Genomic DNA, 27,852 nt, shown 5'->3' with positions numbered 1-27,852 from the left:
AATAATCTGAGTCTGTCAGCGGCAACAACAGAACTTTTAGTGGAAGCTAACTGACGCTGAACATTAGTCCTGTAGCGTTACATTACAGCCCGGTCTGTGGCTACAGGTTACAGCAATCACACTTAATAATGGAGCGATGTCAAAGATTGTTGTTCGTATCATGTCACTTAGACACAAAAACGGTAGTTACCCTTTAAGATGCCAAATTATTATTACTGTTTAATAACAACTTTATCTTGTTAAATATGCAGGCCATCTTAAACGTAAGCTAGTTTTACATAATTGATGATTTTTAGAGGATTTGGGTACGACATTAGACATCACAATTTTTACGCTGCAGCACAAATTCTCAAAGAGTCCTCTTCTTTTCGAGCCTAAGCTTTATTATTTCATGCTGTGGCCGGTCTTAAAGTTCCCGCTCATCTTGGTTTTGTTGGAAACACAGAGACGGCTGGGGTTTGTCGTGTACGTACGTGAGAAGAAGGCGAAATTCCATCCCCGGATCTGTTAGGTTTTGAATGGTGAACATAATCCAAATGCAGACAGAACACTGAGCCAGGAGAGTGAATTAACAGGGTTTATTTAAAGTACGCAAGTATCAAGTCCAGGTTTCCAGGGTGGAGAACGGGTCTGGTGGTTTTCTGAGAAGGAGCAAGTCCGTCAGAGAGAGACAGTAGGCCGGCTAGTGGTGGGGTCCAGTGGTGGTGGTCTGGTCCAGTGGATGGCAAGAGTGAAGCGGTAGCACTAGTGATGGCCAAATTTAGTTTCGTGAAGCATTGTCTTTATTTTCTGAGCCCACTAGTTTAGTTTAGTTATGTTTAGATTAGTTTATTAGTGTATAATGTCGTGGACCTTAATTAACTGTACAGTAAAAGGAGCAGCTTTAAACCTCAACGGCTAATTTTCAGCTGTAGTCCCCGGCCAGCTGACAATAGGCATCCTGAAATACAATGGTTAACGTATTAAAATAAGTTACATTACATCTATAATAACAGTGGGCCTAAGGGTTAAAACATACAAAGAAGTGGCACACAAACAAACAAGCACAGATAATGGCAATGGCATTAAAGTAGTCCATGCAGTTAATACAATATGTGGGAGACAAGAGAAAGGAGAAGAGTCTCAGAGGCCACATTGAAAGAACATACAAGACATAACGGAGGCAGACAGCAGAGATGGAGCAACAGCAAAAATGACTATGTCACATCGAACAGACACCACATCTGACAGATTAATGTTTGCAGTAATATTTATCTGACTGCCATGTTTTAAGGTGTTTTGTAAAGGTGGAATATTCATGTATATCTTTTATTTTAATACAATGAATTTGAGTTTTGTAATGCTGTAACGGAAAATGATAATTGGCCAAAAGTACTTTTCCCGAATGGAATTAGAAGTTCATCTGTTGTTACTTGTTACGTTGGATTATGAAAGAGTTCAAAAGAGTAGGAGCAGTGTTATGCAGAATTTTGTACACCAGACAGATGTTTTTGTATTTAATTTAGATGGCGCTCTCGGTTCAACAAAGGGTTGAGAATACACTGAATTGCAATGTCATTGGCCTTTCCCTTAAAACCAAGAGCGCCATCTAGTGAGCTCAGAAAGTAAAGACAGTGCTTCTCAAAGCTTCATTTGGCCATCACTAGGTAGCAGGAGTCAGGTTCCAGAGGCACAAGAGAAAGGATCAGGACAGGCAAACATACAAATTACTAAACAGATAGCAAGATTTGTCAGGCACAAGACTAAAGGCCCTGACACACCAACCCTACAGCCGACCGTCAGGAGGAAAGGCAGTCGGACTGACTGCCTCCCCGAGTTGGTCAAAAAATGCCTCGGAACACACCGAATCGACGCCGACTTGAGCGTACGTCCTGCACATGCGCGAAATGTAATATGTCTCCATAAGATCAGGCGCCATCTGTATTGTCGCCTAAAAAAATTTTAAACCGGCAGCTGATTGGACGATGCGTCACGTGGGTCTGGCTGCTTCCGGATTTTACAACCGAGCATAATGGTGGCTTGTTCGGAATATGAGCTCATATTTTACTAAAATAGTTCACCAAAACATGTTTCTGAAAACATTTTAAGCGAGAAATAGGCCGTGCAGCTGCTGAATCTGTCTTCATTTCAGATTAACAAAGGTCAGTTTAAAAGATTTTCTTCAGATTTTGAGTGCCGTTCGTCACGCTAACATAAATGCACTGATTCGATAGTCAAGGGCTAGAACTCCACCAATCAGATTGGTCATTGAGCCGGACTGCCCGCCATCTGACCCAGCAAGTCAGGTCGGCCAAAATGAAGGCCGACGGCCCGTCCAACGCACGACGGCACAAAACACACCAAACACACCAAACTGACTTGAGTCATTGACCTCGCCAGGCTGTTCAACGGCCAATTATCGGGTTGGTGTGTCAGGGCCTTAACTGTGGTCGTCTTGACTATGATCTGAGACAGAGTGGAGGAATGACCGGGTATATGAAGCAGAGGTTGACTGTGGTAGATGAGATGCAGCTGGAAACCTGACTCCAACACACCAGACTCTTCTCCTATAATTAGAGACAGAGGGGAGGGGGAGAGAGGAGAGACAGAGAAGCTATCTAGGAGCAGCAGAATCAGAGACTCTTTGGATGGACAAATAGTGTTTCTGATCTCTGGAATAACACTTGAGCCCCCCTAAAAAGGGTCTATAATCACCACTGGTTAACACACTCCAACATGACCTCCACAGCTGGAACACTTTGAAAAATCCTAATTTACATGGCTGCATATAAATGGGAATATTCACTTTCATTTGTCGTGTAAACAGCTTAGTCGGAATATCGTCTTTTTTGGAATAAGGACAAAAAACTGAATATTATGTGCATGTAAACATAGTCGGTCTGCAGATGTTACGCTGCGATGTAGCCGGCCTGTTAGATTCTTTTTACAAGTGTACTAACTTTGATGATTGTGTACTGATGTGTAAAAAGTTTATTATTCTACTCTTTACTTGATAAGAATGAGCCAAACTCTGATGTCCTGTCGCTGCACACTGACTCTGTAAACTACCACTGCTCGTCACACACACACACACACACACACACACACACACACACACACACACACTCACACACACACACACACACACACACACACACACAGACTAAACTACCACTGCTTGTTTTTAACTGAATGTTTGTGTGAATGTACGGAAGCTCAGAGGCCGGACGGTGATTAATATTCTCAAAGTTCTGACATTAATTATTCATCTCAAGAAAACAAACATGACCATATTTAAGGAGGAGGGAGTCTCGGCTCTGATCAAGATGTTCTTCATGTTTAAACGTTACACTGTTAAGGAGAGACACTACAGGTGAATAGGGCAAAATGCTTAACTTACCGATATCACCATGAAACTTTACCAGTTACTCACATGAATAGGAGAACAAAATGTATTGCAAGTTTTCTGTAATTTTATGTTTACATATGCTAATTAGGCTATATCTAATTAAACATGTGCTAATTTGCATATATTTTGAAGTGAAGAATCTGACCATTGAAAAAAATGATGTTCAAATTTCTTTTTCATTTTGTTGATATATTAAATTAAAAAGACATTTATAGAGGAGATTATGAATTTTCCTTTTGTTACCCAGTAATTCAGAAAATACTGCCAATAGCCTTAAAAAGATTTCCGCCCTATTTTTAGGCATAGAATGTCATATTAATCAGGCCAAAAATGATATATCAACAAAACCCTCTGTACAGACCAAAATATAGTTATGAATACAACTGCAAAGTTTGGTGTATACAGAAGTGGAGATTCTTTGCTCAGAAACAGGAAAATATAAAACAAAAATTACAAAAATAGATTGTGAATTTATCAGTTTATGACTAAAGAACATTTTCTCTGATCTTTTCCAGATGTTGAGTCATGATTCTGATTTCCATGAAATAATCGAGTTCTAATCTCAGGAAAGAGATGATAAAAACCAACTTTATTTTCTTGAGAAAGAGTTAAATTAATTCTGATCTCGACGGCTCTCGGCTTCCATAGAAAGAGACACCGAGGAATCACGTTGAATGTCTGTAAATGTGGTGTTATTGTGAAGCTTTTTAAGCTTAAATTGTTGTTCAATGTGAAATATGTTGTGAAGCCAAGTTTGAGAAATATTTGTTGTTTTAAAGCAGCGGTGTCAAACTTCATTTCTCTTTTGTTCATTGACATTATCACGCACCCCAGACAATGGACCCACAAATGCACGACTCAGGCGAGTAAAATACAATGGTTTTATCAGACTGATTTCTTGAAATGGTATGTATGACACGCCAATTCGTAAGCCATTATTGACGCTTTTTAGCAAGTTTATCAACGCCGTTTGGCCTCCATTTGCGATTGCATGTGAATTGACGCCGTAGTGAGTAGTATGAAAGGCCGAAAATCCGCGTAGGGGGGTTGGTCGGGGGGTTGGATGGATCAAACACAGGACTTTTATCCAGGAGACCGGGGCTCGTGTCATGTTTCCTTTGTTGTTTTTTCCTAAACCCAACTCGTTCTTCTTTTCCTAAACCCAACCGGTCCACTGTATACAGCGCTCAAAATGCATACAGATAACACGCCACATGGCTTCAGAAAGTGGCGTGTATGTTTACGTCCACTGTATACAGCGTAGACATACACGCAGCTAGCTCAAAATGCTTACAAATAATACGTCACTTGGTTTAAGAAAGTGGGCGTGTATGTTTACAAGCTAATAAAACCTCACAAGCAAGTCCAGTAAACGACAGGCAAAGGGAAATCCGAAAAGACAGGCAATGGTCAAAATCCAAGGGGAAACAGGAACTCAGGAATACAGGAAATAGGGAAAAATGCTCGAAGGCTGAACACAAGGAAGCAGACGATCTCATACAGAACAGACTGAACTTAAATACACACGACAGGGAGACAATGAGACAGGTGCAACACATAGGGGCGGGGACAGGTAATCACACAGGAGGGAAAGTAGAAGACAGGAAGTAAATAAGACAACACATCGGGGAAACAGAGAGACTACAAAATAAAACAGGAAATGGAAAAGTAACAGAAAACATGAAACCAATTAAACACAGAAACTTGACACATGGACGAGACATGACAAAAAGTTCCTTAGCTATCATAGTAAAAAAGTGACAAAATTGTTGAAAAAAGCGTCAAAAACGTCAGAAAAAAACCCTCATAAAACGTTGAAAGAAAACCTTCAAAAATGTTGTCATAAATGACAAAAACTTCGTACCAACTGCCAAAAAAAACTTGAACGAGATGAATGTTAAACATTTAGTTTTGCACTGTCCAGCTGCTGTGTTATCCTAGATGTATGTAGTCTATAGCCACAATGTTCCACTTCTGGGATCGCTCCGTTCCCTTCAGAAATTCTGCCAGATGTCCCTCATTTCGGCTGATGTGCGTCCCCTTCCTCTGTCTCTGTGTTGGCGTTCTAACCTCCGGCTGATTTGTGAGGACTATGGTTAACTGCTCCTCAGATCTCTGCAGGGTAAATCCAGACAGCTAGCTAGACTATCTGTCCAATCTGAGTTTTCTGTTGCACGACTAAAACTACTTTTGAACGTCCACATGTTCCACCAAAACAAGTTCCTTCCTGAGACTATTTAGCAGTGTTCAGAGCAGACAGATGCTGCATCATTATTTTGGGGGAAACAGAGGAAATGGTGACATCTGCTGGCAGAAAGCAGAACATGAACTGTGGAGATAACGGCTGCCTCAACGCTGATTTCTGAGAGGAAAAAGCTCCACAGGTTGTATTCATGTCTGTTCAGGACGCTCACATCAAATTGAAAAAAAGGGGTTTATTTTAAAGCTAAAACCATAAAAGTCAGGATTATTTTCATGTGTATTTTAAATGCTTTATAGACATGATAAATGCATATAAACTCTTTTCTTTTGCCTCAAACATCATTCACAAAAAGAAATATTAAAGTGCTGATGTTGCACCAACATCTTGACATAATCTGTTTTGAGTCAGTTGAGAAAGTTCAGTGAAGCTTTATTTTTCATTTTTTTATTTTATTGTTTGATAGGGACCATGCATAATTATAAATATTATTGTATAAAAACATGTAAGTATGCCAGACTTAGTCAAACTAACTACTTTTCATCTGCAGTCGCCAGGGTACATAGGACTAACATAGAGAGAGCCAGCAGTAGGGTTGCACGATATACGGGAGTTACGGGAAACGCATCGTTACAATATTCATAGATTCATAACAATATTTGATTGAATTTTGAAAGGAAAAAGCGCCACAGGTAGACTTCATGCGTCTTTTCAGCACGCTCACATCAACCTAAAAACCATTAAATCTTTTTCATTAATTTTTATTGTTTCGGGAAAAAAAAAATATATATATATATATACACATACATACATATACACACACACACATAAATAAAAAAATACAAAAGTGAGTAGCAACACACCAAAGAAAAACGAACAATATCTATAGAGTGTTAGAATTAATATTTTCAAAAACTGTCCAAAGAGGAGCAGGATGTAGCCAAAGCTTGTGAAGTTTCCCTAATTCATCTTGAACTCATTCCTTTATATATCATATGTTTTTACAACAGGATAACCAATATACACAACAATACATCTCTAATTTTACACTCACCAAACCCTATTATTTATTTTTTTACGTTTGAAGTAAGTCAACATTTCTGTAACAATCTGTACACTAACCCACCTTCAATCATCTCTCTTCCTCGTCATATCCTTTTAATAAAGTGTTTTTTATATAACTTTTTAAACTTTGTTATGTTTATACAATCTTTAAGCACCTGGTCTAACCCATTCAACAAACTCACCCCACCCATTGTGATGCACATACTTTTAAAGTTGTTCTTATTTTGAATTTTTTTTTAAAATTATACCCAACATGCTTCCCTTCTTGAACATGATTTGTCCCATATTAAATTTAACCAGATGAATGAATTTCAGAATATGTGACTTAAAGAATAAAGGACAGCTCCAGGTATCCAACATTATTCTGATTACACTTTATGTAATGTGCATAATGACTGTAGGTTGGGTTTGTATGTATTTCCCCAGATTTCCACACAGTAAGTTATATATGGCTGTATGAGTGTATTATAAATATAGATATATAATATAGAAAAAGAAATATAAAGAGCTGATGTTGCACCAACATCTTGACAAAATCTGTTTTGAGTTCAGTGAAATTTTCAATTCAATTCAATTTTAATTATAGTATCAAATCATAACAAGTTATCTGGAGACTCTTTACAGAGAGTAGGTCTATATCACACTCTGTAATTTTTTAATAGACCCAACAATTCCCCCAAGAGCAAGCATTTAGTGTTACAGTGGCTTTGAATCAGTTAAGGTTTTATATTCTTTCTGGTTGATACGGGCAAATATTTATTTATATATATATATAATATGAGATACGGCAGTACCTTCATAAATTATGAAATAAATACAGAAACAGAAAGCAAATCAGACATCTATATAAATGTGGGTTAAGTGTCTCTCTCTCTCTCTCTCTCTCTCTCTCTCTCTCTCTCTCTCTCTCTCTGTCTAATCAGCATCTTGATATGGCACACCTGTGAGGTGGATGGATTTTCTCGACAAAGGAGAAGTGCTCACTAACACAGAGTGTGTGTGTGTGTGTGTCTGTGTGTGTGATAGAGAGTGTGTGGATATCTGTGTGAGTGTATGAAGCTAATCTCTTCCGTTGCTATGACAGTGTGGTAATCACCTCACCTATTAACGTTAGTTTAAATCTGAACGGTTAATTTAGAAGAGAAGATGTTACTGTGGGGTGGGGGGGTCGGGGGTAAAGGTCTCTGTGATGTAACGGTTGTTTCAGCGGGGGGGCAGTTAAGTTTATCAGACTAACAGCTGACTGTCCTGCAGCGACGACAGTCAAGTTTACCATTGATGGTAAAATGTGAAATGTTAGCAAACATATGCTTTCCACACTTGGCTCCACTCTGTAGTCTGACGTATGCTGAGTCAGCTGATTCTGATGGAGACAGAGCCCCCGTCACTGACCCAGAGAGGCTAATGTCGGCCAATCAACTTGCCCGACATCCTTCTTTCATGGCCACGTGCCGTTGCTAATGTGGAAGCGTGCAGAGCCTCAGTCAGTCTCTCCACTCTACCTCCCAGTAACATGGCCCAGTTAGAGGTGCTGCTGCTGCTTCAAGCTCTCGGGATCATCAGGACTCAGCTGGTCCTCCAACATCCTCCTCCTGATCAGTCTGACAGAGATCACCATCTGATGAGAGAAGAAGACAACAGAAGAGATAATAAGATTTAGATTCCATAAGTACTGAAGCCTACAAATAATTCATAATAATCAAACACAATAGAAATCCACCATATAGTTAATGGGCTATCAAACCTTTAGTGCGATGCTAAGTGAGAAACTTGAACATAGGATAGAAGACAGTAAATATTAACTAACCAAAGATTATTGTGTTCATTGTATGTCATATTACCAGACATATGTAGCCCCAGTGTTTACCATACATTGATATATTTGTTGCGGCCAACCACACAATCAATGTTGACCATCACATACTGCCATATATGCTCTCTCTCTCTCTCTCTCTCTCTCTCTCTCTCTCAGTGGAAATAAACTGCTGAGAATCCTTAATGCATCATTACTTCAGAAACAGAGAGACGTTCACTGCTCACTTTAATGATGATTTCCTGCTGTTGGGTTCAGAGAGAACAGTCTCTGATTGGCTGACTGTTCTCTCTCTCCTCTCACAGCTTCACTGATGAGGTTGGAGGTTTACAGAAAATACTGGATCTTTGCTTTGATACTAACTGGGTTTAGTTTGATACTGCTGAAACCAGCATGGACTGACCTGAATCCAACCATCTACTTACTTCAGAGTCTCCAGTCTCCAGTCTGGACTCTCCTTCAGATCACACAGCTGCTTCACGTCTGACTCCTTCAGGTTGTTGTCACTCAGGTCCAGCTCTCTCAGATGGGAGGGGTTGGACTTCAGAGCTGAGGCCAGAGCAGCACAGCTGATCTCTGACAAACCGCAGCTCTTCAATCTGAATAAAGAATAAATGATAAAAAATCTATTTATAATCCAATCAGATGTGTTACTGTTATAAATTACTGATGTAAGTAAACATTACTATGTCCTAATAAATGACATTTCCCTCAAATAAATGGAGAGATTTTGTAATTGTGGATCATTATCACGTCAACCAATAAAGGATCAATACTATATTCATCCTCTAAACAGCTGTGTGTTCTGAAAAATCAGACACTGAAATTAACAGAAACAAATAAATATTTATACTTCAGAAGTGGGCTACATTTACATCGCTATGTTGTGGTTTAAAAAGGTGCTACGTTTCCCCCTCTCATTCCCCCTGCTCTGGTGTCTCCCCCTCTCATTCCCCCTGCTCTGGTGTCTCCCTCTCTCATTCCCCCTCTCATTCCCCCTGCTCTGGCATCTGTCTCTCTCATTCCCCCTGCTCTGGCGTTTCCCTCTCTCATTGAGATTTATTTTTTTTATTTATTTTGATTAGGACAATGCACATTAATTAACATTTCTGTAAATGCGCCAGTCGGCTAATTCCCCACACACACACACACAGATACTCAGTCTCACTCACCCACACACACACACACAGTCTCACCCACCCACACACACACACACACACACACACACACACACACACACACACACACACACACACACACACACACACACACACACGCTCACACACACACACACACACACACACACACACACACACACACACACACACACACAGACACACACACACACACTCTCTCACCAACACACAGAGCAGCACAGCTGATCTCTGACAAACTGCAGCGCACCAATCTGAATAAAGAATAAATGATGTAACTTTAGAAGATAATGTTCCTGATTGAAATCATTCAATGTTTTAAAATATTTTCAGAGCTAAAGAAGGTTTAGAAAACAGAAACACCTGAACACAACAGGATCAGGATAAAAGCTGAAAAGATGAAGCTGTGTTCTCCGTAGGCCTTGATAATGACATAAAGTATAATGCTAAAAAAAAGTCACACAATGATAGTTAGAATTGACGAGGACAGGAAATCAATTTTTACAACCTTTTATTTGTCAGATAGTCCTCTTGCTGTGTGTGAGGAAATTAAATACTTAAGTCACGTCATATCTGATGACTGGACGGATGACAAAGACCTCTACCGACAGCTCTGTAAAATTTACTCTCAAGCTAACATGCTTATAAGGAGGTTCTCTATGTGCTCTGACTTTGTGAAGTGCTCTCTGTTTAGAACCTACATCACACCGCTATATACTGCTCAATTGTGGTCTAACAATAAGAAAAAGAGTATGCAGAGGCTCAAGGTAGCATACAATGATGCAATGAGGCTGCTGTTCCATGTCCCTAGGTGGCATAGTGCCAGCCATCTGTTTGTGTCCACTAGAGTGCCAACCTGTGAGGCACTCTTAAGAAAACTGATGTTTAGTTTCATGTGTCGCCTGGACAAGTCAGAGAACCACATAATTGAAGCTCTAGTCAGCCCTGTGAAAAGCTGTTATAGATACACTTCTTGGTTAAGACAGCATTGGTGCAATAGCCTGTATATCCTATAGGCTAATATGCAATTATTATGTATTTTTGTATCTCTTTTTTATACTATATATACTGTATTATGTGTTATATGGACCTGTGTCTGTAATAAAGCTTTATATAAACAGAATGTGCCTTTGGACCATTGGATGAATGGTTGCTGATAACGGGCAATGTAGATATTGCATTATAGATCAGCCACTTCTTTCTACAATAGTCGAGAACCATTTTGCAATTACGTAAGCACATAATGTAATCCGAGAAGTGCTGCCCTGATTCTGTCTGGTATTCTGTCTGTAATGGACCAGTAATGTGTATATACATTTATTACATGGTTTGGTTGAATTCTAATGTAGAATGCGGTCTGATATTTTCTTGATAACAGACCGTTGCTAAGGATAACACACCGTTGCCATGCATAGCAGAGCTTTGCCATGGACGCAGTTCTGTTCACTCTGGAGGAGAGCTATCAATCAATCCGCTGAAGGAAGTCTGTATAATTTATCAGCTGTGGCAAAAAGTGGGGAAACTTGGAGCAACTTCTGTCCTCCAATTCAAGCAATGGCAGCAGATCTGGTGAGCGTCTATCGCTCGCTACATCTTTATATACGGTCTATGATCTGTACGCAGTAACAGCCGTAGGGACAACAACGCTAATTAGTTAGCTTACTGTTGAAGGTAGATGTGTTGAGTAGTCTTGAGCAGGTATTAAAGGGGTGATAGAATGATTATATAGAGTATTTCACACTGTTCCTTATGGTCTCCTAATGGGATATGTAACATTGGTTGGGCTGAAAATGGCCTGGTTAATATTTTATTGGCCCTTACACATCCCTGTGTTTTGGCCCTATTTGAAACAAGAGCTTTTCTTCCAAATATGGTACGCTCGTGAATATTTAGATGAGCTGCGCGCTGATTGGTTGAGCAAATTGCCATAGGGGGACATTAGAGCTGCGCGCTGATTGGTTGAGCGAATCCCCAATACACAACCATTAGCGAAGCGACAGAATCTTATATTCCAGACACTGCAATGTTTCATTACCAAATTCACTTCTGAGACTTTTTTATGTGAGAAATTAACTATATAAAGCTCAAATATGGGCCGTTTTACGAAAATTGATGCCTAATTGCAAATATGGTAAGACTGTGTGTCGGACTTCAGCGGCGGTGCTGCTGCCTCGCCGCCCGGCCTGCCTTCCTTCACAGACCCCGGTCTGCTGTGAGCTCCGTTAGGCTGGCAGCCCTGACAGAGCTCCAGTGCCTGCAACTCCCCTCTTCCTGCTAGCTAAATGGCCCGTTGTGTGAGAGTGAGAGCGCGGTCAGCGAGCTTGTTACACCAGCAATCTCTTACCACATGTTACACACAATGTCACGCCACTTAGCTATACAACATATACATAAATGTCGTATAAAGCTAACAACGGTGTCCGATTTCAAGTTAATGAATATTTGTGAAGACAAAGTGTTTCGTTAGCTGTGACTGTCCCTTCAATCCTATCTATGTGTAGCTACAAATCACAGATAGTTAGCTTCATTTTTGGTCGTAATTCGAGTATATTTACAGTTTGAATTTCGTCACGCCACTTACACATCTAACTAAATGTCTTATAAAGCTAACAACGGTGTCCGATTTCAAGTTAATGAATATATGTGAGCTGTAATCGTTTCGTTAGCTGCGACTGTCCCTTCAATCCTAGCTGTGTGTAGCTACAAATCACGGATGGTTAGCTTCATTTTTGGCGTAATCCGTTTGAATTTCGTCAAGCCAGTTATACAACATCTAACTAAATCTCTTATAAAGCTAACAACGGTGTCCGATTTGAAGTTAATGAATTTTAAGAATTCTAAGAAGAGGCTAGCTATAGCTAGCCTCCTCTTAGAATAGCCTCCTCTATAGCTCCATCCAGCCGCAGGCTCTATCAATGAGACTGGCGGACAAGAGGCGTGTATTTCACCGATAGTTTGTTTAAACAACTCAACACATTATATACACACATTATAAGATTAACTGGAACCTGTGGTAAGAGATTGCTGGCGTAACAAGCTCTCCGACCGCGCTCTCAATCACACACACCTGGCATTAGGAAGAGGGGAACTGCCGGCCCTGGAGCTCTGTCAGAGCACCGGCGTTTGGTAGGCCATTATCCAAAAACCGGTGACTTTGCGCGGGTATGGAGTGCTGTGTGGGCTGCCAGTCGTAACGGAGCTCAATCGAGCTCAGAGCAGGCCGGGGTCTGTGAAGGAAGGCAGGCCAGGCGGCGAGGCAGTAACACAGGCAGCCCCGGCGCTGAACTCCGACACACAGTCGGACAACATTTGCAATTAGCCATCCATTTTTCGTAAAACGGCCCATATTTGAGCTTTACATAGTTGATTTCTCACATAAAAAAGTTTCAGAAGTGAATTTTGTAATGGAATAGCAGAGATCTGCGTGACCTAGCTAGATTCAGAAGACTACCTGATCTCAGGTCAGTTGTGTAGCCTATGTAAATGTTGGGGCGTGACCGTTGTCTTAATACACCCATGGGCTGACAAAGGTTCCGGTTTTTGGGAGGTTGACGTCAACTTCCAGCTTTGTTGGGATTCGCCCGTTTTCAGCGGCAGTTTCAAAATATGAGATTTTCATAGTAAAGGGGTGTCAGAGGGACTTTGAGCTTCTATGTATGTCCTATTTACCCACCGAACTGTCGTTATTCAACTATGACAGGGTAAAATCGGTTTTGCATTCTATCACCCCTTTAACACTCGGGGTGAGTCAAAGGTGATGTGAAAATGATGGGCATTTATTATAGTTAACCCAATTAAGGCCCACAGGCAAAAATGATAATGAAAAGATTAACAAAATTAAGGAAAGTAACTAAAAATACTTTCAAAAAAACCAAAATAAAATTGACTTGAGAGTCAAACAATCAGGAATATAAATAAACAACTATTCATTAGTAGGCTAGACCTTAAATCAGGTTTAACGTGGCGATCATCCAGCAGACTTACGTCCTACTACCTTCACGTATACTCCAGCTCTGTCCCCCTGAGCAAACACATGGCCTCTCTAAATAGCCTGACACCACCCCTCAAATTGGAACATACCAACCTATAAAACACAGGGGTGGCTCAGGTGAGTAGGCCGTAATGGCTTCATACAGCAAACATAAATATACAACAATCTAAACAGATACAAAATAATTTATACAATTAGTATTACCATTAACCACAGCCACAAGGTATCTTGTTGGCTGTAAAATATAATACACCACAAGTCATGTTTGTGACAATCTATAGGTTTTAAACAATAAACAATGATAGATGCATTCAGCTAGGCCTATCAAATAGTAAATCACCGCAGCAATAGATGTTAAAAATTTGTGCACAAAACTACGGGATTAATATAGGGAATTTGATAAATAACAGACAATATAAAACCAGTATAAATAACCGGACATATACAGTCAAACAAACATGTACAAGCAACATTCTTCACTCAGTCTTTGACATTAAAACAGGTAGCGTATCACTACCGTGACAGCAGCTATGCGCCCCGTCACACTTACATTGCAACATGTTTACCTTACAGGTGTGTCAACATGCGTCGGCTGTGCAAAAATTAATCGAGATGAATGAGGACAAAAACATCAACATAAATATTCCCAAAGAAGCCATTTACCGTGTCTCGCTTCACCATCAACGGAAATGTTCAGCTTAATGTGAATTAGAGCAGCCGATAGCCCGCTAGCTAATGTGTCAATTCCTGTTTAGTAGTAGACGAAGGGTTGTATTAAAAGTTTATGTTTCTATGGACGCAGGATTCTAACTGTAAAGCTTTCTTTAGCGGAAGCAATACAATCGTATATGAATCAATATTCTGTGTCAAATTATTGATTTATTTGATAAGTAGGTAAGTAGGTAATGTAGAGTGAGGCAGTTGGTGATCAGAACACCCACGCGAAGCCTGAAGCTCTACATCATCCCTTACACATATGTGTGTATGTATGGCCTACAGTGTGTGTGTATGTATATATATATATATATATATATATATATATATATATATATATATATATATATATATATATATATATATATATATATATATATATATATATATATATTAGGGCTGTCAGTTAAACGCGTTTTTAACGGCGTTAACGCAAACCCATTTTAACGCCGACAATTTTTTTATCGCGCGATTAACGCATAGAAAGTTAAAGAAGGACTAACGTTCTTTTGGATCTAGCTATACCGGAAGCAAAATTACGAATCCCACTATGGCCACGCGGCATAAACATTCAAATGAAAAATAACACTCAGTAGCCTAGCTAACCTGTTTCACACACACGCACAGGCAGACAGAGACAGGCAGACACACAAACAAACACAGACACACACACGCAAAACAGCTGAGCGGAGGCGGAGACACGGGAGAGTGGAGAGGATCGCAAATAGAGAAGAGGAAAGAAAACAGAAACATGGAGAGACACTAGTTAGCTTGGAAACGATCTAAGTGGAATAACGAAGCTGAAGAGGTGTAGCTACACTACGGCACTTTTCCTGTCTAATAGCCGTGGTTTAGAACAAACGTTGTGCTAGTGTGCCTGGCTAAGATTGGAGCTAACTGACTAGCTAGCTAGCTAAAGTCGGAGCTAACGGAGAGTTGCTGGTTTGGAGGACGCTGATTGTGGAACGGAGAGGACGACAGCGTGTTTCCCTGCTGAGGAGGACTTTGCCGTAGCTGGTGACTGGTGTTCGTGTTTGAGCTGTGTTTCTGGGACTAACTATAATTTCTGTGTGTTTGCTTTACTGAAGATAACGTCCTGCTGGCTGCTGCACGTCCACATGAGCCCGCGACTTTTTTTTTTCTCCTCTCGGCGTGCGTGTGTGTGTGTGTGCGTGTGTGTGTGTGTGTGGGTGGGTGTGTGTGTGTGTGTGGGTGGGTGTGTGTGTGTGGGTAGGTTTGTGTTAACGCAGTGGTTTAATAGGGTTTGAGTAAGTTTTACCTTGAAATGCTGTAGGGGAGGAATCATTTAGTGTAGCTGGAGTGTTTTAAGTGGAAACTGATAGAGAAACTGGTAAAGGGGTAGCTAGTTGTGTGTAATATCATTTGAAGAAATATTGCACTTAGCCTATTTGAAGGGTGTGATTTGGGTTATGTTTTTTTTGTTATTCAATCTAACGGCTAAATGTTATTTATACATTTAAGTTATTGTTCAGTAAGCAGTACCGTTTTTGTTAAAGAGTTGTCTGGGGTCAGTTATTCCAATACAGCACAATAGATTTGCTGGTTAAAAGTAGGGTGGTATATGACTAATCCAAAATAGGTAAACCTTCTTGGTAGCTACTTTAAAGAAATTAACCCAAATACTTCATCATTCCAGTCTGAAGTTACGTATTGCAGCTTGGGCATTGCACTTGACAAAGCAAGTTTCTCAAGTCAAATATCCTATATGGCTTTAATAGAATAGGTATTTTGAAGCATCATGATGCATCGTGATGCATCACGATCAGGCATGAGGCACAAAGCAAGCCGATCCACTTTTCCATGTTGATTAGAGCATGAAAACGAAAAAATATAATGGGACAAAAAGAAATCAAGGGACATTTAGAATAGATAAAAATGTGTGAATAATCGCGATTAATCATGAGTTAACTATGACATTAATGCGATTAATCGCGATTAAATATTTTAATCGTTTGACAGCACTAATATATATACATATACACACACATACTAAAAAGAGTTGTTGTGATTTGTGCTGAGACAAAACCTGAAAACAAGTGAACTGATAGAAATTTGAAACATTTGTTCTGGATTTAATTAATTTGGATTTATGGATTTAAATTAGGTAGATATTCACTGTACAAGACCAAAATACATGAACTGACCCCAGATTCTCCAATCTACAGTTTGGACTCTCCAATCCAGCACACAACAGCTTCACTCCTGAATCCTTCAGGTTCTTGTTGTCTGTCAGGTCCAGCTCTCTCAGGTGGGAGGGCTTTGATTTTAGAGCTGAGACCAGAGGAGCACAGCTAGTCTCTGACAAACTGCAATGACCATCAAACAACAATCTGAAAAAGAATAAATGAAGATGATGATTAATACATAATCCAATCAGATGTGTTGAGTTTTTAAATGTGCAGCTCAATATTACTATGACCTCATAAATGATCTTTTCCCTAAAATGAGTAGTGTGTTGTATTGTGTTGTTATGGATCATGATAATGATAATCAGCCCTCTTATTCTGTCACATTTCCTCTTCCTCTGGCCCTTTCATTGCCAATCAGGTTGGATTATAACCTACTTATTTGTTATTTATTCAGACTGTGGGGAAGAACCAATAAGTAGCAGACCTGCCAATCTTGAAGAAATGTTATGAGTACAACCCCCCCTAACCCTAGCTTCGTCGACCTGAAAATACATTGTTTGGCTCATCACTACCTTCTAGATTAGAATAAATTATTATTACTGTGTAGAGGAGTGGATGAATAGCTGTACGTGTAGTGAAACTACTACACAAATGTTTTCTTATATCCTGTCCAATATTAGACCAAGTTAACACAAAGCCTTCTTCTGATAACTGAAGGGAAATTAAGTAATCTAAGTAATGATTTACTCATGAAGCAAATTTAAATAGGCCTAAAGCAACTACTAAAAAAACACAAGATTGAAGACTGACAGAGACACAGTTATAGGCTAATAAATAACATGGGTCAGATATTTTCAGATAGGCTTTTAAAAGTTTGACATGGGTGACATTGCATTATGTCAGTTGCCATCACATCATATAAATAGCTTAAATGATACCTTTATGTTACATAATTAAAACCTGGCCTTTCTAAAAAAAACTTTAGTTTTCTAGCCATTCCACCACTGTTCTAACTGCCCCTAACTAATGGGAAGGATGGCAGGTGTGATAGGCTAGCCTATTGACACCAGTGTTGGACCAGTTACATTATTTTTGAGTTACTTTCACCAAAATAAAAGCTGAAGTATTCTTGTCAAGTAGCTTGTGAATTTCACCACGGGGTCAACAAAGTCTCATCTTGTTCCATTTTAATACATCATAATTTATTCATATTATTCCATCCATCCATCCATCGTCAACCACTTATCCCGCGCACAGGGTCGTGGGGGGGCTGGAGCCAATCCCAGCATATTCATATTATTTTCTATAATTAATCTGATCCTGCAAAGTAACTAAAGCTATAAAATAAATAGTTAAGTAAAATGTACAATAGCCTACTTGACTCAGAATTGTGGTGGACTAGAAGTAGCCTAATAAGTAGGATTAAATCACTGGTTCTCAACCTTTTTTGTGCCAGTGCCCCCCTATCCATTATCCAGGTCCCTAACGCCCCCATCAAATATTATGTAGGGTAATTGCCCTGAATATTAATGATCACACCCTAATATAGGCCTATTATTGTTGTTACTATTTTTATCAAAAATAATAAAAAAATCAAATCATTGAATGACAAACAACACATGTATTAGTTTCCCAGGTATCAAAAAGCCATGTGAATAGAATTTATATATATTTACAGTTTTTTTTTTTAAATGCAACCATTTGACATTCAAATTAAATAACAGCGGCTAATCAGAATGACTAGATATGTAACATTCAAACTATAATTAGGTATTATCAAAAGGCCTGCTGCATGTCTCTGGTGGGAACCTCAGCACCTTAAAAAGATGACTATAATTTGAATGTCGTTTTGTGTTTGTGAAGTGACCTTGGGTGTCATGAAAGGTGCTTTAAATAAAATTTATTATTAGTATTAGTATTATTACAAACACTAACAGTAGCCAATCAGAAACAGCTAGCAATTTAACATTCAAATCTATTTTTCATTCAAATATATAATCGAATTGTTCCAACGGAAAACAAGCTGGCACTTATCAAGGGGTAAGAGCAGAAGGATTACACACACACACACAAAAAAAGTATTTTGGTGATGACAAACGATTTGAAGAAGAACGACACCTACTGCAGAATGGAAATAAGTTTACAACATTTGAAAGTTAGTGAGAGCCTTTTTTTGATGCTTGGAAGAGTCGCGGCGACCCGTTTCCGTGAAGGCAGCACAGAGCTGCGCCAAACAAAGCTGACAGAAGCTCGTCCAGTCGCAGTGCTGTAAACTGGCAGCTTTTAGTGTTGCAGACCACTGATTTTTTAATAGTTTAAGTGTAAACATGTATTGTTATTGTGAATGTTTGGTTTAGTCTAGCTTTCAAACAAATGCCCCCCAAGGGCATCTCAACGCCCCCCTTTCCAAAATATTGCTTCCAATGCCCCCCATCATCTTCTGAACGCCCCCTGGGGGCGGTAATGCCCCCGTTGAGAAAAACTGGATTAAATGAAAAATACCCATTTAAAATGTAATCAAAGTAGCCGACAGTAGGCTATAGTTACTTTCCACCACTGATAAAATGTAATAATACAGGTTCTATATCCTGTCTATGTGAGGTTGCCTGGACATGTGGAGGAAAGGCCCTCTCTCCCGTTAAGAAATCGTTCCGAACCTTTTTTTCAGGCGCTCAGCCATGGCATGCAAAACTAGTGCTGATGCACTGAATTGAATTAAATGCGCAAAGCATTTGGCTAGGAGTAGGTGGGCGGAGGGTTAAAATGCAGCGCTCTGATTGGCCAAAAGCTTTTCACTACACTTACAGCGTCACACAACATCATAGATGTAGATTGCATAGAAACTGAAACTGTCGAAATGCAAGATGCAACAAAATGCGTACCTAGAGAGCAGCGAATCGTGCAAGCGTACTTACGGGTCAAAATGCATGCCGAGTACGAAAAATACATACATACATGTTGGCAGGTCTGCAGTAGGTTATAATCAATCTGATGTGTAGCTCCACATTACTATGTGCTAATAAATGATCTTTTCCTTTCAATTCCGTTTTTTATCGATTCCGATTATTTGAGGGATGGAGTTGAAATGTGTCACATGCTTATTTCACAAATAAGAGGAAAGTTTTATTTTGATTCAATGGTGGTTTGCAGTTTTACCAGGCTTTTTTAGACAGAAAATAAAGCCACACTACAGCGTTGCTTGCTCCGTGGCTGCAAAACAACAAGCGCCTGGTTGCCATAGAAACCCAAACTTTCACATGTTAAATTTGAAACAGATGATCGGATATGAAACCAAATCCTCCAAATGATTCCAATAAAGAAAATATTCCGATGGAATTGTAATTCTGGAACGATTCCAAGTAGGAATTGATTCTTGATGCAACAACCCTAAAGATGTGTCACTAAGTTTTGTTTGATCAAAGATTGACCATTGAGCGCCAGAGGCGTCATTAAGATTAGTTTTTGTTGTCCAGTGGGAACTGTTTATTCTCTGGTTGGGGGTTTGCTGGGATCCTACAGAGAACTACTTTGGTGTTGAGAGAAAATACTCACTTGTTGATCTAGGTTAAACGTATTAAGCTGAAGACATATTTAAGTTACTTTGTTTACTAAGTTATTTTTACAAAAATAGATATCAGAGCAAATACAAGTATCGGATCGGACTCTGTATCAGCAGAGGTTTAATATTTGTAAGATCGGGATCGGATCGGGAGTCGAAAAAGCTGATCAGGACATCATTACTAATTAGACTTAAAGTAACAAAAGTCTAACTTAAGCGCTAAATATTACGAGCCCCCACTTTGTCATGAATGAGCTCAAAACTCATGACAAAAGAAGGCGAGACCACACAGAATTTAGCATTTAATTATAGTCAATTTTATTTGACGCATAGTCTTGATAATCACATTTGGACTTACCGAGCCTTTCTGCAGTTCCTCACAGCTGGAATCAGTCTCCAGCGTCCCTCCTGTGATGTGTTGTACTGACTCAGGTCCAACTCATCCAGTTCCTCCTCTGACATCTGCAGCATGTAGGCCAGAGCTGAGCAGTGGATCTCAGAGAGTTCCTTCTTTGATCTGTTCTCTGACTTCAGGAACTCTTGGATCTCCTGATGGACTGAGTGGTCGTTCATCTCCGTTAGACAGTGGAAGATGTTGATGCTTCTGTCAGGAGAGATATTGGTCTTCTTCATCTTCTTCAGGTTGTTGATGCTTCTGTCAGGAGAGATCCCACAAATGTTCATTTCTTTCAGGTTGTTGATGGCTCTCTGGATGATTTCTGGACTGTTGTCTGTCTGACCCAGCAGGCCTCCTAAGAGTCTCTGGTTGAACTCCAGAGAGAGGCCATGAAGGAAGCGGACAAACATGTCCTGGTGGCCATTTTTACTACTCAGGGATTTCTCCATGGCTCTCTTCAGGAAGACATCCAGGGATGAACTAACATAGTCTTCTCCCAGGAAGTCCTCCAGTATCTGTGTGTTCCTGTTGGTGTAACAGTGGAACAGGTAGACTGCAGCCAGAAACTCCTGAACGCTCAGATGAACGAAGCAGTAGACTGTTTTCTGGAAGATCACACTCTCTCTTTTGAAGATCTCTGAACAAACTCCTGAGTACAGCGAGACCTCTGTGACATCCAGACCACAGCGCTCCAGGTCTTCTTGGTAGAACATGATGTTTCCTTTCTCCAGCTGTTCAAACGCCAGCCTCCCCAGCTTCAGAAGAACTTCCCTGTCAGCCTCCGTCAGCTCCTGTGGACTCGTCTCATGTCTCTCAGCATACTTGAGCTTCTTCCTCTTTGTCTGAACCAGCAGGAAGTGTGAGTACATGTCGGTCAGGGTCTTGGGCAGCTCTCCTCTCTGGTCTGTAGTCAACATGTGGTCCAGAACTGTAGCAGTGATCCAGCAGAAGACTGGGATCAGACACATGATGTGGAGGCTCCTGGATGTCTTGATGTGGGAGATGATTCTGCTGGACAGCTCTTCATCACTGACTCTCTTCCTGAAGTACTCCTCCTTCTGGTCGTCAGTGAAGCCTCGTACTTCTGTTACCCTGTCAACACATGCAGGAGGGATCTGATTGGCTGCTGCAGGTCGGGAAGTTATCCAGACGAGAGCAGAGGGAAGCAGCTTCCCCTGGATGAGGTTTGCTAACAGGAAGTTGACTGATAAGTTCTGTGTGACATCAGAAACAACTTTTCTCTTGTTGAAATTCAGTGAAACTCTGCTTTCATCCAGGCCGTCAAAGATGAAGAGAACTTTAGAGCCAGCGAGCTGCTCTGCTGTGACCTCCTGTAATGATGGATGGAAAACACGGAGCAGCTCCAGAAGACTGTACTGCTCATCTTTGATCAAGTTCAGCTCCCTGAAGGAAAGAGGAATCACCAGATCCACATCTTGGTTTTCCAAACCCTCGGCCCAGTCCAGACAGAACTTCTGCACTGAGAAGGTTTTTCCAACGCCAGCAACGCCGATCATCATAACGACTCTGATGTGTTTCTGTTGGTCAGGTAAGGCTTTAAAGATGTCGCTGCACTTGATTGGAGAGTCATGGAGGGTCTTCATCTTGGAAGCTGTCTCGAGCTGCCTCACCTCATGTTCGGTATTAACTTCTTCACTCAGTCCGTCTATGATGTAGAGCTCAGTGTAGATCCTGTTGAGGAGTGTTCCACTTCCTGTTTGATCAGCTCCTTCAGTCACATGTTCATATGTCCCCTTCACACTGATCTTATGTTTATGTTTAACAACGTACACTGTAAGGAAATACAAACTATTTATTAACAGTTATTTTTCAGTACCCAAACAAAAATGATAACAATAAAAAGGAATGCAAACAGAGAGGGATTAGATTCCTCTAAATGTAATGACACAAGTCCTGTTTTGAGACATGAAGACATCAGCAGACAGATGGACAGTCTTACTTGTTCTGGATCTTTCTCCACACTGGGGACAGCAGGAGTCCCCTGATGAAGCAGACTGGTCCCAGTATGAGGTGATGCACTGTCTGCAGAACCAGTGTCCACAGCTGGTAGAGACTGGATCCTTCAGGACGTCCTGACACAAAGCACAGCAGGACGGCTGCTCCTCCTCACAAACATCAATCCTCTCCCTCTTTCTGTCAACACATTTTTTTATTAAATAATTTCTTGAAATATCAAAACTGTCTCAAAGCTCTGTTTGAATTCAGTCTGTAATGAAAATGGCCCTTTTATCTAAACTCTCCTGCTTTCATGAACAGTAATAACTGCTTTTCATCTACGACTGTCTTATTAAACATTTAGTGATCTGTCTTGTAGTGGAAAGTTTTTATCTGTCATACTGATGTGTGGTCTTTCATATATTATGAAAATAAATGTTGCTGTATAGTTTTTATATTTTCATGACTTTATATGTATTTCCTTTTATACTATACAATATTTACTCTGTTTTCTATATGATTTTATAATATATCAGTTATAGGGATTCATTATAGTACTCTATTATTTTAAAAGGCTCCTTCTGCCTCCATCGTGTGGAGGCTACGCGGCCCCCCTCTCTCTCATGTAGACTCCACAATTGGTAGCACCTGGCAGAGAGCCAACTTCATTAGCCTTGGGTGGTCTTTTTTGAAACAGTACAGACTCAGCAGTAAAAGTTTAAGAATCAGCAATGAAAGGAGCTTAGTCTACAAAAAGTAAAGTCCATCCCTCTGTATGCTCACTCTATAAAAACCGTGAGTTTTCTTTGTCTCCTCTGACACACTCACAGACTGCTCCTCACTCTGTCAGACTGTCTCCTTCTTTTGCAAAAGAATAAAGAAAATAACTTAGATAACTCCAGCGTGTCAGACAATCTTAATTTCCATCTTCATCACCGAACACCAAAGAGATTTTCCACAACAGTCTGTAGTTTGTTTATTAAAACTAACTCAACACCTCCTGCAGCTCCTTCACAGTAAAAGTCCTCCCTTAAAGAGAGCTGATGATGTCCTTTTCTGTTTGCCAGTCCCTTTGAGCAGCTTAGCTTGAGTCCGTTAGGTTTGAACTGAGGTTAGAAGTAGTCTGAATATTGAGGTCCACCAGCAGTCTCAGACACACAGCATGGACCAGAGGAGTCTCAGGTTCAGGTCTGGACTGTTCCTTTCTCTGTAAGCCAATCTGTTTTATGTATCTTTCTGTCGTACAGTCAACTATCAAATGAATACATGTGGGCCAACCAATTCTGCTTTTTTATTATTATTTGTTCCTAACCTTCAAGAAAAATATATTCTGGAGAGAATTTATAGATCTTTAATATAAAAGCACAAAATCAACAGAAACATTAGCAGAAGAAACTTAAAATGCGTCATATAAATGAGTTGATATCAGTTCTCTTACTTTGTGTCTGAGGGTCCAGGTTCAGTACTGAAGGTCGGAGGTTGTCCTCTGGACCGGTCACTCTTCATAGACTGACAGCCAGATACTACAGACTCTGCTCTCTGTCTGTTGTTCTGAAATCTCCAAATATCAAGAGGTTTTCATCTTTATTGCATTAATCCTTGATAAAAAATAAATAAAAAATAAAGCCAATTCTCAAAACAAACAAACTTCTGTCAATAATTAGGATTAAAAGTTTATATTAATCCTTTAGATTACATTACAGTTTTTCTAGGTGACTGACAGCTTTCACAGATTCAAAGAGGAAGATGGAACAAATGATTTCTCCTCTCTGTCATGAAAAGTTTGTTAAACTTTAGTTAGCAAATAAACTATTATACAAGCACAAAATCAACTGAAACATTAGCACAGAAAATCTTGGCAAAAAAAAACTGAAAATGCATCATATAAATGAGTTGGTATCAGTTCTCTTACTTTGTGTCTGAGGGTCCAGGTTCATTACTGAAGATCGGAGGTTGTCCTCTGGACCGGTCACTCTTCATAGTCTGACAGCCAGATAGTACTGACTCTGCTCCGTCCTCCTCTTCCTCCAAATCACTCATCTTCTGATCTGAAGTCAGTCTGAGAGGTAAAACAGCGACACTGACTGGGAGCTCACAACACAAGAATCAAGACAAGTTTGTCGAGTCACACACACCCACACACACACACACAAAAAGTCAGTGTAAGTGTTTGTTCCTCCTTTGTCCCGTGAATGCAACACGAGGGACTTTCCACATGTCTATGGCGGTTAGCTTTTAACTGATTGGCCATGGGAAGTAAAAACGTTATTTTCTGCAACAAAATTATGGTTAAACACACACAAACACACACACACACACACACACACACACACACACACACACACACACACACACACACACACACACACACACACACACACACACACACAAATAAAACCATCCAGAACTCCGTCAGTTATCTTTAATCTTTATCTTTATGTTTTCTCGGTCTACAGCAGGTTTAAATAAATGTTGGATTAAAACAGGAACACTGACTGTAAGCTCACACCACACGAATCAAGACAGACAAGTTTCAACAAGAGTCACATGCAAGACCGCAAGCAAGCACACACACACACACACACACACACACACACACACCTTCCTCTTTCTGTCAACACATTTCTTTATAAAATGACTTGTTGAAATATCAAGACTTGACCAAAACTGGCTCAAAGCCCAGAGAACAGTAAACGTGTTGTTACAGTTCTGTTTGAATTCAGTATGGAATGAAAATCTTCTTTTTATCTAGTCACACACACACACACACACTCACTTACCCTGCCTCAGCCTTCAGTTTCCTCCTCCTGCTCTCTTCTGTTCACACTAAATGGAGTCTCACCTGACTCAACTCTACCTCTTCTCATGATCCTGATCTGCCCCTCCCCCTCTTCAGCTGAGTTTATCTGAGTGTGTGTGTGTGTGCGTGTGCGTGTGCGTGTGCGTGTGTGTGTGTGTTGGAGTCTCGGCTCATTGTTGATGTAACAGCTCCACCTGCTGTTCAAAGTAACAAACTACCAGCTTGAGGCTGACTTCACCATCTGGCCTTTCCATAAAATTACTACCACTGTAACTCCTCATTTCCACCAGATGCCTAACGGCTGCAGACCGGCTCCGCTGCGTGCTCTGCCGTCCGTCAATACCCACCAGGTCCGGATTTGTTGCGGCACGGCTGCGGCCATGACTGACAGCTGTAGTCACGAAGACCCACAAGTTCACAAGAATTCACGTAGAATAGAACCACAAAACCACCAACAGTTAGTTTCCATCCAGAGAAGTAGAGGGGAAACAGCTCTGTGCTGCGTTTTCAATTGGTAGTGCAGGCAAATACCGTATGATCCGCCGTGAGTACGGTGTATTTTATTTTGAAAATTAACCGGATATTTATATCTGCAATGTGCTGAATGGCTGCAGAGCTCTCCGGCGTCTGGCAAAAATAGAAGCTCTGCGTATATCAGCTGCGGAGGGCTGCGGACCGCCGGAGCTTGGACGCAGTCGGAATGCAGCCGTTATGCAACCGTTAGAAATACACACATTGATTTTAATGGAAACCTAACCTGGTGACTCTGCCGCCGTTTCGGAGCCGTTCCGCATCTGGTGGAAATCCCCGGTAACTTACACTGACGAGGAATCTACTTCGGTGGTTGGTACATACATACTGTACACAAACACATATATTAAACATTATTATGAAATAAACAATAAATACAGAAACAAATATAAACTAAATAGTTGTTAAGAAAAGAGGCTGACTGGTTGAGTGCAGGATGGGTAAAACATAATATAGTCTATGTGCAGCGGGCAGATGAATAGTGATGATGTGTATAGTGAACATGATTAGGAGTTTATCTTAAAATATATATTCTTAGCTCTGTGACTCCAATGTTCAGAACATGAGAGGCAACAACTGAGGCTGGACTTGGAGAAAAAGTCCTGATTCATTCAGTTCTAGGGCTGCAACTAACCATTATTTTATTATTCATTCATCTAAGTGGAACGGTTTGTATATAGGTTATGTTAAATTATTATTATATATTTAAGGTGTGACGAACAAACTTTATCGTTAGACTTTAACAGACTCAGTGACGCTGTAGTGGAAATTTCCTTTGCAGCAGGGGTAGAGGTTTCAAAGTTTAGTAAAGTGAAACAAATAAGACAGTAGGAGACTAAACCAAGTTAGGTTTTTGTATTTTATTAAAAATATATTTGTAAATATAAGAAAAACTTTTACAAAAGACAGCAGCCCAGTGTGGAAAGGTTTCTTCAAATGAGTGAAACACTAGGCTTATATACATCTTCAGAGTGACAGCACACATGCACTTGGCTTGTTATGACGCTACAATTCCTACAGGCAATCTGATACACATGAAGACAATCAAGAAATACAAGAGACATCTTGGAGCCATCTCACCTCCTCCTCCCTGTACGACTTTCACCCCCCCAGTTACATCTCAAACAGCATGGGAAAACTAGAGATAGTTTTAGGGTGACCTTGTACCTTTATCGGTTCAGACAAACAGTGCTCACATAATGTTCCAGACTTTGGGGCTCTCACTTAGTTTAATGAGCATGAGATAAACTCTCTTTCAGTATTGTAAGAAAATAAAAGTAGAAATAAAACATAAAAATACAAGGAATTATGGTTAAATGTAATTTCGCCATTACAACGCACTGTGAGAAGAACTCCAAACTATTAATACTACACGGTAAAAATACTCCTTCCAACGTCCTGCTCTGTTAGTAAATGTACTTGATGTAGAAGTAGCAGTGAGAGAGCTGATTCTCTGGAACATTACATCATGTCTTACTGCTGATTAAGACTTTGTGTGTAAACTGTGAATGTGCAGAGTAACACGCTGTCAGATAAATGGAGGACAAGAAGAAGTACAAGCTTTCCTTCTGAGATTAAAGCAATTTAAGACATGTTACTGCAGTAAAAGTACTCTAAACGTGTTGTTAAAGTATCAAACAGCAACTTACAGTTTCTTCAAACAGTCCAAAGAGTTGATGATGAAGAGGGTCACTCTCTGCCTGGAGAGAAATCTCTGACACAGGTGAGCTGTTCCCTGGAATGAGTCACAGCTCCACCTGTCAGGAAGCAGGCAGGAAGGGCTGCAACAGGAGCAGATTTTCAGAATAAAATAACATTTAAACTAATGGAGCCAAGACTGAGAATCAATCTCACTTTTCTGTCCTGTCAGGGTTGGTTTTGTGAAAGACTGAGGTGCAAATATTCGGTGGTGGGGAGTCTAGGGTTCCTCTTTTTAAGAAAAGGTTATGTTTTTCAATAAAAAAAATATGCAATTTTGCATAATGTTGGACCATTATTATTACCATGTGTGTCTTAAACATTGGAAAAGCTAGATCAGATAATAAACAAATAACACTCAAAAAGCTTAAAGACAAAACTTAAAGCTAAAGAAGTCCGACTACAATCATTAGATCTGAGAAAAGACTTTTAGTTA

At 40.1% G+C, this 27,852-nt stretch overlaps 2 protein-coding genes across 6 annotated transcripts in view; one reads left to right on the top strand and one right to left on the bottom strand.

Annotated features, from left to right (window-relative positions):
* Positions 1 to 27,852, top strand: part of LOC120552600 (NACHT, LRR and PYD domains-containing protein 1-like) — a 735,215-nt gene that overhangs the window by 330,709 nt on the left and 376,654 nt on the right.
* LOC120552572 (protein NLRC3-like) overlaps positions 7,870 to 27,852 on the bottom strand; it is a 52,616-nt gene continuing 32,633 nt past the window's right edge. Inside the window, exons 1-9 of one of the 5 annotated variants that reach the window (XM_039790749.1) lie at positions 27,368 to 27,374; positions 25,945 to 26,045; positions 24,300 to 24,446; positions 23,826 to 23,945; positions 22,392 to 22,585; positions 20,393 to 22,223; positions 16,491 to 16,676; positions 8,892 to 9,065; positions 7,870 to 8,271 (exon numbers count right to left, since the gene is read on the bottom strand). In XM_039790749.1, coding sequence (XP_039646683.1) covers positions 8,265 to 8,271; positions 8,892 to 9,065; positions 16,491 to 16,676; positions 20,393 to 22,223; positions 22,392 to 22,585; positions 23,826 to 23,945; positions 24,300 to 24,427 — 2,640 coding nt within the window. In that variant the 5' untranslated portion in view covers positions 24,428 to 24,446; positions 25,945 to 26,045; positions 27,368 to 27,374 and the 3' untranslated portion in view covers positions 7,870 to 8,264. Of the gene's footprint in view, positions 8,272 to 8,891; positions 9,066 to 16,490; positions 16,677 to 20,392; positions 22,224 to 22,391; positions 22,586 to 23,825; positions 23,946 to 24,299; positions 24,447 to 25,167; positions 25,263 to 25,944; positions 26,046 to 27,367; positions 27,516 to 27,852 lie in introns of those variants that run through there. The other 4 variants (XM_039790746.1, XM_039790745.1, XM_039790747.1 and 1 more) reach the window with 4 other exon arrangements.

The sequence above is a fragment of the Perca fluviatilis genome, chromosome 22 (genome assembly GCF_010015445.1).
Source record: "Perca fluviatilis chromosome 22, GENO_Pfluv_1.0, whole genome shotgun sequence".
Taxonomy (NCBI): Eukaryota; Metazoa; Chordata; class Actinopteri; order Perciformes; family Percidae; genus Perca; species Perca fluviatilis.
Note: the sequence above shows the minus strand (reverse complement) of the source record. Positions and strands in the feature narration are given on the sequence as shown.